Below are 21378 nucleotides of genomic sequence, written 5' to 3'. Positions count from 1 at the left end.
TTTTTCTTAACATTTTATATCGAGGTTTACATGGCTTACTCCATCTTTGCTTTACCTTTGGCAGCTCCCATCATATAGCTTTTTCAGGTATAATATTTTGGCAAGAGAACAATGTGGCCAGCTACATGCATTCAGTGTTCCATCAGAATAGCCTGCAACTTACTGGATCCACTTCACTGCTCAGTTTCCTCATTAGTGACACGGTTATATCAAGTGACACTCAGAATGTAGAATACAATAAAGCCGTGGTGGCGAACCTATGGAACGCATGCCATAGGTGGCATACAGAGCCTTCTCTGTGGGCCCACACACCATCACCCCAGTCCTAGGCTTTCAGCTGGGTTTTATAAAACCTTTTCGCTTTAGGCGAAAAGTTTCAATCAATCAATCAATTTCAAGTTCTTGCGGGAAAAAAAAAGATCTCGGAAAGTTGGGATTGATTGAACATTTTAGTCCCACCTAGTCTGCCATTACCACCACAGCCACGCCCACCTAATTGGCCACACCCACCCAATGGGCCACACCCACCCAGCATCCAATGATACATAAGTGGGTTTTGGGTGGCAGTTTGAGCACTCAGTCTCTAAAAGGTTCGCTATCATTGCAATAAATTATTATAATTGTATAATGATTAGACCTGAATGACTATGTACATTTTCAGAGAGCCCAAATATACAAAGTTATATTTGTGCATACCTTTGAGAGAGAAAGAGAGAGAGAGAGAGAGAGAGAGAGAAAGAAAGAAAGAAAGAAAGAAAGAAAGAAAGAAAGAAAGAAAGAAAGAAAGAAAGAAAGAAAGAAAGAGAGAGAGAGAGAAAGAAATGGGAGGGAGGGAGGACAGTCTTTAAAAGTAATTATAATTTGCCTCATCCCCAAGTAATGTAACTGTCATGGTTCCGATAAATGAGACAATTCAAACAAATTGCAGGTATCATTGACAGTAACAATCAGAAATCTTGAAAGGCACAATACTACTACAGATTAGAGTAGATTATTATTTTTAAATGATGCTTAAAATTATGCCTTGTATCAGAATTAAATGTGCCTTTCATAAGGGCCTGGTTGGGAGTAGGGTATGTATCCTTATATTGCTACTTTTTGTATTGCCAAAGTGAAGGCAGATTAGCTACCAAAAATTATGTAATAATTGTTGAACTTAACATATTAAGTTAAGGAAATGTTTGGTCCATTAGTGGGGGAAAGTGGCAAGAAGGTGACAAGCAATAGGGAGAAAGCAGAACTATTTAACTCATTTTTTGCATCTGTCTTTACACAAAGGGAAAAAACAGTCCAACCTACCAAAACCAGTGCCATAAAAGACAGAATAGAAACGCAAGTTAAGATAGGCAAGAAAATGGTAAGTGAGCACCTGTCCAGCCTAGACGATTTCAAATCACCAGGACCAGATGGATTGTACCCCAAGGTTCTCAAGGAACTGGCAGATGTGATCTCAGAACCATTGAACTATATTTTTCAAAGATCTTGGAGCACTGGGGAACTACCAGAGGACTGGAAGAGAGCTGTTGTAGTTCCCATCTTCAAAAAAGGGAAAAAATAGATCCAGGAAACTACAGACCTATCAGCCTGACCTCAATACCTGGGAAGATTCTGGAAAAGATAATCAAACAACAAATCAGCGAACACCTTGATGCAAACAAAGTCATTACTAAAAGCCAACATGGCTTTGTCAAAATCAGATCATGCCAGACAAATCTTATTGCATTCTTTGACCAAGTGATAAAACTAGTGGACCAGAGGAATGCTGTAGATATAATTTACTTGGACTTCAGTAAGGCATTTGATAAAGTAGATCACAACCTACTACTTGATAAGATAGAAAAATGTGGGTTAGACAGCATTACCACCAGATGGATTCGTAGCTGGCTGAAAGGCCGTAGTCAGCATGTGGTCTTCAATGGAACCACATCTACATGGAAGGAAGTGTGCAGTGGGGTGCCCCAGGGCTCTGTTCTGGGCCCAGTGCTCTTCAATATCTTCATTAATGATTTGGATGAGGGGATAGATGGGGAACTCATCAAATTTGCAGACGACACCAAGCTGGCAGGAATAGCCAATACTCCAGAAGATAGGCTTAAGATACAGAAGGATCTGGACAGACTCGAACACTGGGCACTATCTAACAAAATGAAATTCAATGGTGAAAAAAGTAAGGTTCTACATTTAGGCAGGAAAAATCAAATGCATAGGTATAGTATAGGTGGTACCTTGCTCAATAGTAGTAACTGTGAGAGGGATCTCGGAGTCTTAGTAGACAATCACTTCAATATGAGCCAGCAGTGTGCTGCAGCTGCCAAAAAAGCCAACACAATGCTAGGCTGCATTAACAGAGGGATAGAATCAAGATCAAGTGAAGTACTAATACCACTTTACAATGCTTTGGTAAGGCCACACCTGGAATACTGCATCCAGTTTTGGTCACCACGATGTAAAAAAGATGTCGAGACTCTAGAAAGGGTACAGAGAAGAGCAACAAAGATGATTAGGGGGCTGGAGGCTAAAACATATAGGGAACAGTTGCTGGAATTGGGTATGTGCAGTTTAATGAAGAGAAGGGTGAGGGGTGACATGATAGCAGTGTTCCAATATCTCAGGGGCTACCACAAAGAAGAGGGAGTCAAGCTATTCTCCAAAGCACCTGAAAGCAGGACAAGAAGCAACGGATGGAAACTAGTCAAGGAGAGAAGCAACCTAGAACTAAGGAGAAACTTCCTGACAGTTAGAACAATTAACCAGTGGAACAACCTGCCTCCAGAGGTGGTGAATGCTCCAACACTGGAGGTTTTTAAGAAGAGACTGGACAGCCATTTGCCTGAAATGGTATAAGGTTTCCTGCCTGAGCAGGGGGTTGGACTAGATGACCTCCAAGGTCCCTTCCAACTTTATTATCATTATTATTATTATTATTATTATTATTATTATTATTATTATTATTATTATTATTATTATTATTATTATTTTATATTATTATTATTATTATTATTATTATTATTATTATTATTATTATTATTATTATTATTATTATTATTATTATATTAATCTGTGTTTGAATTATATTCATTTTTACAGCTTACAATTTTTTCAGGTATAATATCATAAATTAAACTAATTGTATGGTAACAAGGACATGAATGACCATGTACACTTTCAAGGAGCCCAGATATAGAAAGGTATTTGGTTCTGTTGGGACTGAACCTAAACTCTTCTTCCCGATTGCTTGGCTGGGGTATCAATAGCATATTCATGATACCTGATTCTAAATTGGTGGGTGACCTTACTCAGCAGTTTGACAGCAGTTTAACAAATGTTGTCTTCATATTATATCCTGGTCTATGGACCCAATGTAATCAGTAATTTCTATTGTTGTATTGATGCCTTGTTAGGTTTTTTTTGTACCACTATTATCCTTATTGAACTGGCATCCTTCATCATTTCCACCATTCCTATCTAGGGTTCCTGCATGATGATTTTTCTTTTCTACATTTATAATAATAAAGTCTTTATTGATTAGCCCTTGGGCCATATCAAAGTGCAAAGTTCTAGCAACAAATTGTTACTAAAATTTGATAAAAGCAATTTAAAATGGAATTTGGTAAAATACAATTTAAAATGGAACTAGAATAAAATACAATTTAAAATGAAATGGTAATAAAATACATTCTAAAATGAAATTGTAATAGTGTACAATAATTTAAGATATAGATAAAATATGATAAAATTATATTTCGGAGTCACCCTTGCAATCTACCCCAATCAGTCCCACATATGCAGATCTCAATCGAACCATTTTGTTTAAGTACTGTGCTACATTAAATGTTATTTTCAAGTTCTGGCCAGACATAAGATAAGTTGTTTTGATATGGGGATCCCAATGGGTCATTTGTTTGGTATATAGACCAAGATACCTGTCTCTCACCTTATACAGGCAACAGTCAAATAGGATGTGAGCCAGGTCCTCTACCTCTGCCACTTCGCAAATGCAGAGATGCTAATTCTGGGTATAGCATGAAACCTCCCATTGTGTCAAGATGTTCAAATCTCACTCGCATAAATATCTCCCTAAGATGTTTTGGGAGTTTTAACTTCAAATAACTGTCTACTTGAAAAGTATGTTTGCATTTACTCAGCCATTTCAAGTTACCCACCTTACCAAGGATAGCTATATCAGTTTGTGCTTCTATATCCTTAATTCTTTGGGCAACTCTTTTTTTGCATTGTTCTGTTATGCAAGAGACATTTTCTATATTTATATTATTTGGACTTTTCTACATACCCTATCTGTCAAAGTTCAACAAAAAGCCTCTACATTTTCTTTCCTTTTGGTGATTTAGTATGGTTCCACCATCTTCCTTTTTGTCAAGCTTTCTAAGCAGAAGTTTTTAAAAATAAACAAAATTATGAATATCCTCAGTCTCATTATAATTTCACTGATGAACCCTTTTATCTACTTCCAGAGAAGTGAAGGAAGGCTTGAAGCACTTATTACATTGGAATCTGTGCTGACAATAAATTGTAAAGAAAGTATGGAAAGGGGAATATATAGCTTCTATCACAGCCGTCCACGCTGAAAGAATGACAACAACGTGGTATGGGAGACAACGAGGTTTTCTTTACTTCAGAAAAGCCTAGCAGATACAAAGTCAACGTTGGGAGCTAGCCGTCCCAATGCGTCTTTTATACATTGGGGGTGATTAGCCCCACCCCTCCCCATGCAAACCAGCATCCGGCTGAGTCTGCTCAAAAACCTGCCCCCTTCCCAGCTCTCCGCATGTCACCCTGCCCTTTGTGCCTGAGCTCCCACACAGACTCCAGGTGAGTGTATGCCCTTAACACCCCTTTCATGCTCCCCCACCCTTCCTCCATGCTCCCCTCCACCATCCAGCGTGTCAGTGTTACAGCCCCCCTAACAGCTCCCCACAACACCCCGCCATCCGGACTTCATTCTGAGCCACCTGACGCCCCCTCTGAGCCGCCCAACGCCCCCACCGAGGAACGGGCAGCTGGATAATCCCAGGACAAGCTGCGGCTGCCGGTCTGACTGCCTGTGGGTCCCTTCAGCAGCTCCGTCGACGCAGGCACACCAGAAAGCCCCAGAACAGCTGCCCGTTGGTGGCATGGCCGTGGGACTTGTGCAGCTGCCCGTGGTAGCTGGAGGCCGTTTGACTGCTGGATGTGCTGTTCCCGGGTGGCTCCAGCAGGAAGGTTCGGTCAGGCGGTTTGCGCGGCGTTTCCCCTGCTCCCCTCGTGATGTCGAGCCCACGGGGCTTGACAGCTTCCTTCAGAATAAGCCTCATCATCATCACAGAATATATATTTACAGACTTGGTCCTTGAGAAATGAAAGGCTGTGTGATAAAGGGCTTTTCTAAAAGAGAAAAAAAAAGGACAAGGAGTGAGAGAATTCAGCATGATGAAAGACAGGAAGCAAAAGAAGAAATAAATTCTGATGCTGAATGATTCTATTCATGTCTGTAAAAAAGAAAACTAAAGGACATAAACTTCTGTTGGGCATTATCTGGATTTGATTTAAAAATTATGCAGCCTGAGGTTTCAAAGAACACTATGTTATTTCAAAGCTCTGCCCCTGATAACTTAAATAGGTAGATTTTAATGAATAAATAAATTAACCTTCCTTTGGAAAGGGGAAATTATTAAATATATGGAGACTAATTTATTATATGTTTGTGTTAATTAAATTTATATTAAACCATAATATTTTGTCCTGGGCCACCAACCATTTTGTTCAAGAGAAAATCTTATCTTTCCTGGTTTGCTGAAATAAAAACAAGCAATAACCCTCTTTGTATCAACCAACAGGGGGGAAAAGGTATTTAAAAGGCTTTCAAACAATGAACATCATTGTGTCATTCAGAATTCAGGTTTTCATTAAGATACAGTATCAAAGTAATAAGTAGTTGAAAATGCATAAAACAAACAAACAAACAAAAGAAACGAATTATGGGTTCAATTTTGACTCTTCCTCCTTCAGCCAGAAACAAAAAACACATACAAAACACAACTCTGCTTGAATGCTATGCCATATCTGAAATGGTCAAGAGATGATTGTGAATCTACAAAGAACAGAAAAAGCACATATGATAAATGGACTAAATTATTCAAGACCTTCTTTGTCTACATCTTTCCTTATTTGATGCAGCTGTATTATCTTTCCTGTCTTGCTCCTGAATAATTCAGTAATGAATACAATAATTCAATAATGTTTAAGGACTCTTTTAGAATACCCCCATTTTTATTACCTCCTTGAACTTCATTAGCTAAACCTTGTGTCCCATAATCATTTTTCAGACATTTTTTCTTTCTTTCCTTCCTTCCTTCCTTCCTTCCTTCCTTCCTTCCTTCCTTCCTTCCTTCCTTCCTTCCTTCCTTCCTTCCTCTCTCCCTCTCTCTCCCTTCCTTCCTTCAGCTTTCCCCCTCCCTCCCTCCCTCCCTCCCTCCCTCCCTCCCTCCCTCCCCCCCCTCTCTCTCTCTCTCTCTCTCTCTCTCTCTCTCTCTCTCTCTCTCTCTCTCTCTCTCTCTCTCAAATTAATTGGTTCATCATGTGCCATCAAGTTATTTTTGGCACCTAGCAACCACATAGATAAATTTTCTCCATGATAATGTACCCCAATCAGTTCTTTCAGGTCTCCCAATGGAACATTCATCACCACTGGAGCTTACATGCCTTTTGAGAAAAGGGGGGAAATCCTAATAGCTGGAAAAGTGTTTTCACATGAGGTCTAATTGCTATTCATATTAAATCTCAAAGGAGGTTTCAGTTACAATTATATAAACATATTTTATTTCATCCTTCGTATGTCAGCATGTTCTACTTGTCATTAGATTGGGTAAGTAGAAGTAATAAGTATTTTTTTTCCCAAATACTGTACAACAAAGGAAGGCAGAGAGCTGAGAGTTGGCATATATGAATTGCAGAATGGATGAATGGATAACTGGAAATTTACTGCATATTATTTTTGCATCAGTTCAGATACATGATGTGGAAAATATAATTAAATCTTTGCTGATACCATTCTGAGATTATTTTATCCTTCTCCTCCTTCTTTTTCTAAATATTAGTTTAGAAAAGTATAGTTTTCACCAGCAGAACATATCCAAAGAAAATGAGTACTTTACATAACTGATTTTCTTTTTGATCAAGGAAATAGTATTTCCTTATGTAAGCATAACATTAATAAAGCAATTCATGGCAATTTATTATTATTATGGAACAGATTAAACTAAATCAGAATCTAAATTATGGGAGAGTGAAACATGTAAAATAGTTAGAAAGGAAGTTATGGAATGTAGAAATTTATAAAACAAGACTGTTCTTTAGTTCATATTTTGCTCAATAGCATGTATTCAGAAATACTGTATGTTATTAAGGAATCAGTGATTGGTTATCCCTCCCTAATTTTCTTCAAATCTAAAAGCAGGATTGACTAGGGATGCAGAACAATCAAATCTACTTTATTGGCCTGAATTAACTCCAGTAATAGATTAACTGCAGTTCACTCATTCCTCAAATCATTGCTACCAAAAACAAACTTCAAAACTCTTCTTACAAAGAAAATACTTGATGCTAAGAAAAAGCCATGATCCACTGATGAAAGTCATATCTGTAATTGTCCCATTTTCAGGAAAGTTGTGCTATTGCCTTTAGGGTTTGCTGATATCACATATATTTTTTTCTAATTAAAAAATAAATATTGCATCTAAAAATCACACTTCATTTAAAAATGAAAAACAGAATAGAACTGGAAGGTACATTGGAGGTCTTCTAGTTCAATTCCCTGCTCAGGAGACCCTATACTATTTCAGACAAGTGGATCTCCAGTCTCTTCTTAAAGACCTCCAGTAATGAAACACCAACAACTTCTGAAAGCAAGCTCTTCCACTGATTAATTATTTTCACTGTTAAAACATTTCTCTGTAATTCCAGGTTGCTTCTCTCCTTGATTAGTTTCCATCCATTGTTTCTTGTCTTAGCTGCTCTTCTCTATTTCTCAACAACTTTTTTGTAATGTAGTGATCAAAACTGGATGCAGTATTTCAGGTATGGTTTTACTAAGGTTTATAAAGCAGCACTTCATGTGATCTTGATTCTATGCCTTAACAATACTTAACACTAGTCTGGTTGTATTGCTAGGAATTATTTTGTCATCTATTCATAAAAGTATAAATGTCACTAATGAAGATCATGACATATTAAAAGACTGAAAATTTCAGGAGGAACAAATTGCAATATTGTAAAAGAACTAATATTGGGGTTGTCACAGTGCAACATATATAACTATAGACTCCATTGAAATATTCTGGGCATTAATTTTGTGAGTTCTCCTTTACAGGCTAAAGAAGACACATGGAGTTACTCAACCATGGACAGCCAAACAGCACGAGAGTAACAGAATTCATTCTTCTTGGTTTCCCAGGCTCACCACGTTTTCAGCTCTTCATCTTCATCCTCTTTTTTATCATGTACATTCTGACAATCTTAGGAAATCTCTCCATCATGCTTCTCATAATAACATATTGACACCTCCATACGCCTATGTATTTCTTCCTTTGCAATCTTTCTTTCCTGGAAATATGGTACACAACAGCCTCTATTCCCAAGATCCTTGGCATCTTTTTGGGGAGAAGCAGAGTTATATCTTTCTCTTGCTGTGTTCTACAGATGTATTTCATTTTTTCTTTTGGATGCACTGAACATTTTCTGATAGCTACAATGGCTTATGACAGATATTTGGCCATATGTTATCCTTTGCATTACAGTACTATCATGAATATCAATCTATCTTGTAAGTTGGCTTGTGGATGTTGGCTTGGGGGCTTCCTTGTTATTTGCATACCTGCCTACCTGGTTACAATACTGTCCTTTTGTGGGCCCAATGTGATCAATAATTTCTATTGTAACCTTGATTCCTGGATCATACTCTCATGTACAGATACTTGGTTTATTGAGATAACAGCTTTTTTCATAGCTATTTTTGTCATTGTAGGCTCCTGTATGATAACCCTTCTTTCTTATATGTACATTATCTCCACAATCCTGCACATTCCTTCTACCAAAGGTCGACAAAAAGCTTTTTCCACATGTTCTTCCCACCTTGCCGTAGTTATCATTTGGTATGGCTCCACCATATTCCTCTTTGTTAAACCTTCTAAACAGACCTCTTTAGAAAAGACTAAGTTAGTAAGCATCTTCAACCTTATTGTGGTCCCATTGCTGAATCCTTTCATCTATACATTAAGAAATAGAGAAGTCAGAGATATTTTGAGGAATGTATTTCACCATGATGGGCAAAATGTATGTTGATCCTCAAAGACTCAAAATAATTAAAACTGAAACATTATACCATACATTTTGAATCTGAACTCTTGCAGATTCATAATCACTGTTTCCATCAACTAGCATTACTTATATTTTCTTTCTGGAAAGGATATGTTAACATTTTAATTTTTTTTTCTCCCAGTTTCAGACATTAAAAAAATGTTTGATGCAGGCCGTGGAGGTGGTGGGCAGTCCTGCAGGTGGGTGGGGTGGGGAAGGGAAGAGTGGGCAGAGCAGGGGGCAAGAAGGTAATTGGGCACTCAGTCTCTAAAAGGTTCGCCATCACTGCAATAGGTGATACAATAAAGAAAATTGTCACGGAAAGATACATGCTCGGCATTACAAAGCAAAATCGAAAGATCTGCACATGGACTAGAGAACAAAGAGAAGTATACAATATCATCAAGAGAGTAAAAGAATTGAAATGGAAACAGGCAGGCAGATCAAGGCAATCATAGAATAGATCCCACCTGACAAAAAGCAGCCATAGAAGAGACCTAATACAAGATGGATCAATGATATCAGCAAGTATTGTGGGCCCAATTGGGAAAAGACCGTATTTGTTGGAAACATGCCAAAGAGAATTTCATCCTTTAGTGGATAGACAATCGTTAAGATGATGATGGTGGTGGTGGTGGTGGTGATGATATGAGAATTTCTGCAATCATTGTTTTACAAAATGGGACAAATGTTCCATTTTGTAAAACAATGATTGCAGAAATCCTCATATCATTATCATTATCATCATCATCATCATCTTACCCAAGTGGGCTTCCCATCTCTGCTATTTCCTCTAGCATTTCTCTTACATGAAACATCAGAAAAACTGCAAATCTTGGTCTATCAGTTCCTCCCCCCAGATTAACTTATTAGATAACACTGAAACTACTAAGGCAAATCAGAAGTTTCTAATGTTTCAACTAATAGGTATCAATGACATTTCAAAGAAAATTGCTTGAATATTCACAGAGAAATCTGCACACCCAGAGTTTCCAAATGGAAATAACCAATTTCATTTATTTAAATAGTAAACATATGAGATTGTCCTCTGTCAGCATTTCAGATATTAATTGCCAATTCCAATACAACATTTGCCTTTTTTCCCCCTTCTGGTCAAAGCATTGCTTCTAAATAAACACACACACACACACACACACACACACACACACACACACAAATCCATATGGGGTTTCTGATACAATTTGGAAATGATGGATGATTCTAAATACTGGTTTTCTTCTTTAAAGCATATCCAACTTCAGTGGTTATCTACTTACTAGATGCCATTGTGATTAAGTAGCATGATGGCAAAGTTCATCCAGATTAATATGTATCAATTAAGGACTGGTAGGTATGGGTTCATGTAGGCCATCACACTTCAGACTTATAAAGTAAAAACAAGCAACTTCCTGAAAACATACCAATATGAGGAAAACTCAAATCTGACTCAGGCTAGCTAGTTGATCAGCAGCATTGAATGATGCCAACCATATGGTCAATTTTATTAATAAAACCCTTTTCTTTTATCAGTCTACCAGTAAGTAAAAAAAATATCCTCATTTTTTTTGTTGCAAAAAGAAAAAAAAATCATGAAGTGTACAACTGGAGAAGAGGAAATTTAAAGTCAAGGGAAAAAGTGGAAAATATAAATGTATCTGTCTATTTTGAAGATATGTATTACTTGCTATCCTCGCTTAATTGCTAATAAATGACCAGGTTAAAATAATCATATTGACGTAATCACCTATAGATTACATTTATATGGTATAAATTGCATTATAACTAATATATAAACATATAAAAATATATTTATTTCATGTAAAAATAATTTTCAATCAAAAATATAATTGTATTCAATTCAGTTCCAATGCTAAACTGATTTAGAAAATTAATCTGGTTATACAGAGGCATCTTAGTAAATTTGAACCAATTTTCCAAACTCAACTATATAAATAGTTTGGGATAACTAAAATGCACATGCAAAAAGCATCCAAGTTCTTGGTCTTCATGAGAATACCTTTATTTGGCTTATCAAATTGATCTAAAGATTTGAATAGAAAATTTATTATTATTGTTGTTGTTGTTGCTGATGATGATGATGATGATGATGATGATGATGATGATGATGATGATGGAAGGGACTTTGGAGGTCATATAGTACAACCACCTGCTCAGACAGGAAATGGCTGTCCAGTCACTTCTTCAGAACTTCCAGTGTTGGCACATTCACAGCTTCTGGAGGAAGGTTGTTCCACTGGTTAATTGTTCTAACTGTCAGAAAAATTCTCCTTAAGTCTAGATTCCTTCTCACTTTGGTTAGTTTCCATCCATTGCTTCTTGTCCTGCCTTCAAGTGCTTTGGAGAATAGCTTGACTCCCTCTTCTTTGTGGCAACCCCTGAGATATTGGAACACTGCTATCATGTCACCCCTCATCCTTCTCTTCATTAAAATAAACATACCCAATTCCAGCAATTGTTCCTTGTATGTTTTAGCCTCCAGTCCTGTGATCATCTTCTCTGTACTCTTTCTAGAGTCTCAACATGTTTTTTTTTTACATCGTGGTGAGAAAAACTGGATGCAGTATTCCAGGTGTGGCCTTACCAAGGCATTGTAAATTGGCATTAACATTTCATGTGATCTTGATTCTATTCCTCTGTTAATGCAGCCTAGCACTGTGTTGGCATTTTTGGCAGCTGCAGCACATTGCTGACTTATATTTAAGTGATTGTCCACTAGAACTTCAAGATCCCTCTCACAGTTGCTACTATTCAGCAAGGTACCACCTACTATACCTGTGCATTTGGTTTTTCTTGCCTAAATGTAGAACCTTATTTTTTTCACCATTGAATTTCATTTTCATAGATAGCACCCAATGTTCAAGTCTGTCAAAATCCTTCTGTATCTTAAACCAGATTAACTTCCAGCTAATCTTATCCAAAAAAGTGTGAATATCAATCTCTCCCTCCTTTCTTTCTTTCTTTCTTTCTTTCTTTCTTTCTTTCTTTCTTTCTTTCTTTCTTTCTTTCTTTCTTTCTTTCTTTCTTTCTTGGGTACTCTACTATAATAGCAATGACCAGTTATATTAAAATATTAGGAAGCTCCTTATTAAGGGACAGTGAAGTATTTGCATTACAGTACCATCATGACTATCAACCTATCTTAGTTGGATTTTGGGTGTTGTCTTTGGTGGGTACCTTGTTATTTGCATATCTGCCTTCCTGGTTACAATACTGTCCTCCTGTGGGCTCATTGTAAGAGAAATGGAGTAAGTGGTGAGATAAATACAATCCTTGATGGAACAAAATCAGAAGTTTACTCAAATGGGGAGGCGTAAGTCCATTGAATCTAATAAGATTTGATTCTCTATAGCAGTGATGGCGAACCTTTTAGAGACAGAGTGCCCAAACTGCAACCCAAAACCCACTTAAGTATCATTGGGTGCTGGGTGGGTGTGGCCAATTGTGTGGGTGTGGTCCATTACATGGGTATAGCTGTGGTGGTAATGGCAGACTGGGTGGAACTAAAAAGTTCAATCAATCAATTCCAACTTTGCGAGATCTTTTTTTTTGTGCAAGAAGTTGAAATTGATTAATTGAATCTTTTTTTTTTTTGCACATGGCAGTGGAGGCCTAAAGCAAAAGCTGAAGGCCTAGGACTGAGGTGATGGCACGCATGCCCACATAGAGGGCTCTGCGTGCCACCTGTGGCATGCGTGCCATAGGTTCACTATAGAAATGGAGCCTTTTTTCCTGTGGTAAATAAATTTTTGTGTGCTAGGATATTTTTATTTATTTATTAAATTAATACAATATGTAATTAGTATTCTATGTATAATGACTCATCTCTGCTGTCAATCTACTTGCTATCTTCCAGAAAATTTAATCAGAAACTTTTCTACAGCAATGCAAATTGAATGTTTAGAGAGATACTGTAAGAAGAAAGACATTCTCCAGAATGATCTATCCCAAAACCTGTTGTTCAGTGTTCCAGTGATGCACCTAACTTAGCCAATCCATCTTGCTCATGATCATTCCTTTCTTCTCTTTGCTATACTTAGGAAGAGACAGATCAGGATAATGTACCCGAGATATTTCCTTTTCAGTTGTTTTCAGCAAAATCATCTGTAAGGTAAAATGACTGAAATGTAACGTCTTTCCAAAGTTATTCACTGAGACTTAATGCAGGAGGCCAAACTCAGATTGGAATTAGAAGTTTTGCACACCTTGAAGCACACAAAATTGGAAAGTTAGTTTTATTAGACACACTAACCCAACCTACCCACAGAAAACTAGTACTGAAGAAATATGGTAACTCAAAAATATAAAATCATTCTCTCTCTCTCTCTCTCTCTCTCTCTCTCTCTCTCTCTCTCTCTCTCTGTGTGTGTGTGTGTGTGTGTGTATGTGTGCGTGTGCGTGCGCACGCGTGCATCTGTGTATGTGTATGTATCTGGGTGTCTCAGGGTTTTCAGATCTTATCTAATCTAGATCTCATTCTTGCCCTAGTGATCACATGATGATTAAATGCAATTTAAACTTTTAATGTTAAACTTTAAAGTCCTAAATAGCATAGAATCAGAATATCTAACCAGTATATATCCCTTAAAGAAACCTCTGAGGCTAGACATTGTCACTTAATATTTTTATTCAGCATTGTTCCCTAAATATGAAATAGAAAGAAATAATACACCTCTTTCACCAGAGTTTCTTAATTAATTTTATCTTACTACGCTATGTAGTATATTGGGCAGTATGTATGTATGTGTGTATGCATTTATTTATTTATTTATTTATTTTATTTATTTATTTATTTATTTATTTATTTATTTATTTATTTATTTATTTATTTATTTATGTGCACGCATGTGCGTGCACACACACACACACAAACACACACTGCAGTAGTGTTCATTCTATAGGTAATGTATATACTAATATAACCCAGTACTCAGTATCATTAAAATTGAAATTACCCATTCCTAATTCATAACTATTGACAGGACTACAAGAATGTAATCACAATCCAGTCCTTTTTGTTTTAAACTTTAACGAGGAAATTCAACTTTGCTATGGAAATCATAATTCACAATTTTCTCATTTTTTATGGAGTAAGCAAAATTCTTTTCTCTGTGTATTTACTCCTCTCTAAAAGGTTTGCTTGGGTTAAGAAACTGTCAATAGAGACATCTCTCCACTGGGATTAATTTAATCATGACATGAATGTTTTTAAAATAGTTTCAATCAACGTACTAGAATCCAGTTTCATAAAACATACCAATTCCAGTATCTCTGGATACTTTTGCTTTCCACTTGTTAATAAAACTCAGATAATTTAAAGTTCTGAAAATAGAAGAAAGAAAACAACAAATCAGTATGCAAAATTAAATATAGATATCTTATTTCATGGATTATTGTGAAATTCGCTCAGAAAATCAGGGAAGGGTACCAGGACGTTTTACTGCTAAAATATACTAAAGATTTTGTAAGAAGGTAAGATAAACTTAATAATATTTTTTTATCTAATACTTCTTCTGGTTTTCTCTTCTTACACTTTATAGCTTCTTATTAGCTGTAGTTAATTTAACAGAGAATTTCCACTTATATTTTTCTAAAGCAGACACAATTTCTCAAATTAGGGAAAACACTCCTGACATTTTTATCTATATTTAAATGTCTAATTTATCTTTTATTCACCTTCCTTCCATTTTTTTTTTTACTTCAACATATCCTATCAATAGAGGAAAGGTGAATCAGGTTTCTGAACATTAATGCAAAGGAAAACAAACAAACAAAATTTCTTCTTTGCACTTCAGCCAATTCAGTAATATTGGCATGATGATATATTGCATTTACATCCACAACAATGGACTTCATGTTAGAATTCAAACTTGCTTGATGTTGAGAGTCTTCATGATTACTCCGTTGTTACTAGTGTGTTTTCTCAAAAAAGCATTACTCCAAAGTACATTTTCCCTTTTTTGAAACTGTACTATCATTCTATATACCATTCATGCCTTTCTTATCAAGCTAGAATTATCATAAATTACAGTCCTCTTGTTGAAACAAATAGGATCATCCTATTCATATTTTTATTTCATAGAATAATAAATAAAATAATTTCTCCATGCATCTATGTTTTTAACAGCACAATGCTATATATCTCTACTCAAATGTATGCTCTATTGAGCACAGTAGGATGTCCTTCTCTGTAAGTGTGAATATGCAGATGTAAAATGCTGTTCTCTTTGTCTTTAGGTCCAGCATTAACAATTTCTGCCAGCAACACAAATCAATTGTTAGGGGAAAAACCCTCTTCTCTATGACATTTAAACAATTTGGGGAAATTTTCCTCAATATTAAAGTTAAGTCAATAAAAAATTAGGACTGAATGGATAACTGTTTTCTGTCTTTCTGTGTTTCTTCAGCAACAATGAATCATCTAGAGAGGCTAGTGATCACATTGATTGGTATGAAGTAGCTTTGGTATTATTATCATCTAAGCTTGTCTAGCTAATAGCAAGGCTGACAACCATCCTGGAGAAAATAGCTTGGTTCTTTAAACAAAAGAATCCAAGGTCACTTTGTAAACAGTAAATGTTGCAAAACTCCATCCATATACATTTTTGTCCCATGTTTGTCTCCCATTTTTACATTCTCATGTCTCCAAACAGCAACATTGGACTTGGCCCACTCTTATACACAATCTGTTAAGGAGGAAGGATTAAATATAGTTGTGGGGAATGCATGTCCAATACTCATTTTATCACCTTCCTTAGATTTTAATCTGTTTTAAATATATTCTCCGGTTTCTAGTTAATTATGTTTTACATGGGATATGTCAAACCTGAATTGTCTTTGAGCTAAATTAAGTTTTCTATAGCTGGTTTTCAAAGCTCCATATAACTGTTAGGTGGAAATAAGGATGAGCAGGAAATATACTTATTTCTGCAGTTGCGCTAGCTAAACCAAACCTAAACTTGAATGAGCCATTATTTGGCTTTTAATGGAAGTATTCTGAAATTCTTTTTGATATTTCATGCAAGCAATATTGCAAGCAATATCCAGTTTGAGGTTAATGCCTGAAATGCCTGAAATTGCTCTGAACTTTTGGAATTTTCCAACATGGGCAAGATCAAACTATGCTGATTAGTGCTTTTTTATTTCCTGAAAGATACAAACTGACATATTGTATTTGTATTTGTGTAATTATTTTACCTAGTTTCAAAATGTAATAATATACTGGGAATAGTCCGCTATGGATTCCTGTCTTATTAAGGCTTAGCACATGACAATAATGATATTAAATTGGTGGTTCTGAAGTAACTTTTATTTTCTTAGCTGTTGCCTCTTTGAGTCCTTTGAATACAATTGCTTATAAAATTTATTTAACTTTGGGCAGAGATATTGAAAGAATTATGGGTGCCATTTCCCCCCAAATTCCCATGCTGTTCTTTGTTCTCTGTTGTATACTAACTTTCTAAAAGAGAAGATTAGATTTGCATTCCCTCATAATTAAATATGCCCCACAATTCTCCCAGAATTGCCCTATAATTTTTTTAAGGATGTATTCACTGTCCATTTTCAAATATTTCAGGGTATAACAATACAAGTGCAAGAAATGAGATTAGATTTTAGAGAATCTTAATCAATCAATAAATCCTTGCAAGGACAGCTAATTACTGATACATTTTAGGACCTAATATGTTCTTGGTTTTTAATCACTTTTTCCATATATTTTTAGTTGGTTCATTCCTTCATTTTAGAGGCTTTCAATTCACAACAACTCTGGGCAGCATTGAAAACAATTAAGTGCACACTCACTCTCTCACACACTAAACAGAAAAAAAATGTGACAAGCAAAGACACTAATCAATATACTTCCAAGATTCCTAGAAATGAGTTCAGTCAACACACTGACTGAATACTGAAGAAAACAGCAGGTCTTCAGACAATAAAAAAGGGGCAGTAATATTTGAAGCAGCAAAATCTTGAGGGATAACTTGTTCTACAAGATGAGCACCATGGCAGAGAAACACATTTCTGGGACCCATCAAATATCATACCAATGCTGACAGATCCATTGGGGCAAGCAGAGGTAATACAAGATTCTGCTAATAACTCCGGGCTGTGCTTTGAAGTGAATAAATAATAAGAATATATTGAATTGTACCCAGTAATTATTAGAAATAGTACAGTTTATAAACTGATGGTATAACATGGGTATATTCAGGTATGCCTGTAACAACCCATGCCAATGCACTTTAAATCAGTTGTACTTTCAGTTGTAACACAGACATATGTAAAGCACATTCCACTAGTTCAAATGAGATGTCACCAAGGTATGCTTGACCATGATCAGGGCCTCCCAATCCACAAATAGCAAATAGTGGCCCTCAAGACAAACTTCTGAAAAGGTTTTCCTGACTTTACCTGCTAATGGCTCTTCTAGCAGGAGCTGTAAGGACAGTTGGACCCCAAATTATGCATCAATGGTACTTATAGCTCCTACTAGCAGAACCATTGGCAGATAAAGTCAGGCAAACCTTTGCAGAAGTTTATCTTGTGGGCCATTTTTTTCCTATTTGTGGATTGAGAGGCCCTAATCAAGGTCAAGCATGGTGGCATTCCAACTGACCAAGATCTAAAGCTGGAAAATTCCTAGCATAATAGCAATCTAAAACCCACAAGCATTTATACTTATTAGACTTCAACAAAGATTTGTTCCTCCCCATCCAGATTCCCAAAGCTTTTAGATACTCATATAGAACCTTGAGTGCATCACTTAGTTGAACAGAATCAGATAAATATAATTTGAATATCATTGTACTATATAGGTAATACCTTACCCTATAGCAGTGGAAGATCCAACCCTCTAGTTATTATATCATTGCTGTCATCAGGAACTATAAAAGCTTTTGGGGGCCAGTTTCTGACTTCATCCCTGAGATATGGGATATTGTTAAAATATCTTCCTCAGTTTTGGAAGGGAAAGATCCAATTGTTTCATATTCAGAAAAGTCATGACATTTTATTGCAGGATACATTGAAAGGGTGTGTGTGTGTGTGTGTGTGTGTGTGTATACATACATATATTTTATTATATTTTCAAGTTTTGTTGCATTTTCCCAAATAAAACAGAACAATGATATGTAAGAGAATTTTACCTAACTTGGTTGATTAATATATTAAGAATAATTTTCCTTTTAATGAAAGGTCTTTCATTAGCTTTCATTTGAAACCATGCCATATAACAAATATTACTCTGCTGATAAAAAAATAATAATTTTGCTATTGCTCATAAAAATATCAGTGTCACTAATATAGGTCATGATAAATTAAGAGATTCAAAATGAAAGTAACAGAAAAATGTAATATTGTAAAATAATTCATATTGTTGGTGCTGATACTATAGCATAAATAAATATTAGTACTGTTACATTTCAGTGAAATCTTCTGTTCATATTTTTTTTTTAAATTTCAGATGGAGGAGCTCAACCATGGACAATTAAATGCCACAAGGGTTACAGAATTTATTCTTCTTGGCTTTCCGGGCTCATCATATTTTCAGCTCTTCATCTTCATATTTTTTTTAAACATATACATTCTGACCATCTTAGGGAATCTCTCCATCATCCTTCTCGTAATAGCATATCAACACCTCCACACTCCCATGTACATTTTCCTTTACAATCTTGCTTTCTTGGAAATATGGTTCACAACAGCCTCTATCCCCAAGATCCTTGCCATACTCCTGGGGGGAAGCAGAAGTATTTCTTTCTCTGGCTGCATTCTGCAGTTATATTTCATTTTTTCTTTTGGATGCACTGAACAGTTGCTATTAGCTGTGATGGCTTATGACAGATATTTGGCCATATGTTATCCTTTGCATTACAGCACCATCATGACTATCAACCTATCTTGTAAGGTAGCTCTTGGGTGTTGGCTCGGGAGCTTCCTTCTTATTTGCATACCTACATACATGGTTACTACATTGTCTTTCTGTGGGCCCAATGTGATCAACAATTTCTATTGTAACCTTGATTCTTGGATCATACTCTCATGTACAGATACACGTTTCATTGAATTAACATTTTTTTTCATGGCTATTATTGTTGTTATAGGTTCCTGTATGATGACCCTTCTTTCCTATATGTACATTATTTCCACGATCTTGCGCATTCCTTCTACCAAAGGTCAACAAAAAGCTTTTTCCACGTGTTCTTCACACCTTGCTGTTGTGATCATTTGGTATGGCTCCACCATATTCCTCTTTGTAAAACCTTCTAAAGAGATTTATTTACAAAAAAACAAGTTAGTAAGTGTCTTCAATGTAATTTTGGTCCCATTTCTGAACCCTTTTATTTATACATTGAGAAACAAAGACATCAGGGATATTTTGAAAAATGTATTTTGCAGGTGATTGACCAATTATACATTGATGTAAAAGACTAAAATGGTTAAAACAAAGGTACTGCTCAGCAATTTTGAATTTCAACTCTTACAGGTGGCAGGAATATTTTTCCCACACTAGCCATATTCTCCAGCACTGTTTCAGTGAAGCTGCATTGCTGATCTTCTCATTTTGGAGTGAACATAGAAGATATTTGTTATCTGTTTTGTTTTCCTCTCTGTGTTTCAAAACATTAGAAATAAATAAATGTTTAAAAAACCCATACTCACTCTGTGACTCACTTAACAAGGCTGGGAGAGAATGGGAAGAATAGGTTTATTCTTACCGTTTTTTTTCCTTTTGAATATTTTTCCATTTCATATTATCTAAAATGAAAACTCAGAGAGGTACTAATTATTTGGTTGTGAGAATGTTGTCATTCATTCTTTCATTAAAGAAATAGTTTCAGAACTGATCCTAAAATCTGGGTACCAAACACATAGTTCATTTACATAGATAATACCCTCGATTCTAATGCAGCCTTCTTCAATTATTGTCTGAATAAATGGAACATAATAGCAATAGAACTTACACTTATACACCATTCCACAGTGCTTTAGAGCCATCTCTAAGTGGTTTACAGAGTCAGCATATTGCCCCCAACAATTTGGGTTCTCATTTTACTGACCTTAGAAGGATGGAAGTCTGAGTCAACCTTGAGCTGGTGAGAGTCGAACTGCCAAATTGCTGGCAGTCAGCAGTTAGCAGAAGTAGCCTGCAGTACTGCATTCTAACCACTGTGCCACCACGGCAGAATGGAGCACTGATGATGTTACCTACTTTGGGTAACAAAATGTCTGCAAGAAAACAACCAAGAGAGCATCAAGGACCTCTCATAATGGAACATCAATTGTCCCACTGGTATTTCTCCCTGGTTCTTGTTAGTAGGTTAGTAGGTATCACTGGCATTTTGAGAACCTGTAATATTCAAATAAAATGTATTGCACAGGAGGTTCCAAAATTTTACCTAATCTATCCCTCATAATTGCACTAGGTACAATTTAAGGCAGGGGGGTCAAACTGCTGGCCCAGGAGCCAGTTGCATCATGTGGAGGCTGTGCCCACCCCAACTCCGACAATGCAAAAAAAGAGAGTTGTGATACATCATGACATATCACTCATGATTTAAGGTCTTAATGTTATTCTTCAAAGTTCTTTTTTAATATATTTTATTGATTTTTTTCCACTCAATAAGTGGTGAACAGTGCGTTGTCTGGGTTACATTTGTAAAAGGAACATTAACAATTAATTTCTATAATCCATATTCCACATATTAATTTTAGTTGATTTCCTCTTTCTCCAAAATAACCTCTTTTGCAAGCATTGGATTGATACAATTCTTATTATTTTGATAAATAACAATTAAATGTACAGGTTTTTTTCAATCATTCTGATTGCTTCATCATAAATCCTATTACAATCCTTATTTTAATTCTAGATATTCTGGGTGGTGAAGATTTTCTCAAAAGGTAATTACATTTACACTTACAAATTTAACTCTATTTTTTCCATATAAGCCATCTCACATTTTTACATTTCTTAAGAAATAAATAAAACAATGAAAAGAAATTAGAAAA

General features: G+C 35.9%; 1 protein-coding gene and 1 pseudogene across 2 annotated transcripts; both read left to right on the top strand.

Moving 5' to 3' along the window:
* Positions 1 to 8379: 8379 nt before the first annotated feature.
* On the top strand, positions 8380 to 9336 carry LOC310650066 (olfactory receptor 6F1-like; annotated as a pseudogene). The gene has a single exon. The product of its transcript is annotated as an olfactory receptor 6F1-like (transcript).
* Positions 9337 to 9510: 174 nt separating this feature from the next.
* Positions 9511 to 19771, top strand: LOC310650065 (olfactory receptor 6F1-like; the record flags this gene model as incomplete). The annotated part of the gene is made up of 5 exons (XM_083378902.1): positions 9511 to 9551; positions 10882 to 10888; positions 13410 to 13480; positions 15777 to 15834; positions 18833 to 19771. The coding sequence occupies 5 exons, from the start codon at positions 9511 to 9513 to the stop codon at positions 19769 to 19771; spliced, it is 1116 nt and encodes a 371-aa protein (XP_083235028.1).
* Between the last annotated feature and the right edge of the window lie 1607 nt (positions 19772 to 21378).

The sequence above is a fragment of the Vipera ursinii genome (genome assembly GCF_947247035.1).
Source record: "Vipera ursinii genome assembly, chromosome: Z".
Lineage (NCBI taxonomy): Eukaryota > Metazoa > Chordata > Lepidosauria > Squamata > Viperidae > Vipera > Vipera ursinii.
This window is presented reverse-complemented; position numbering and strand designations above follow the sequence as displayed.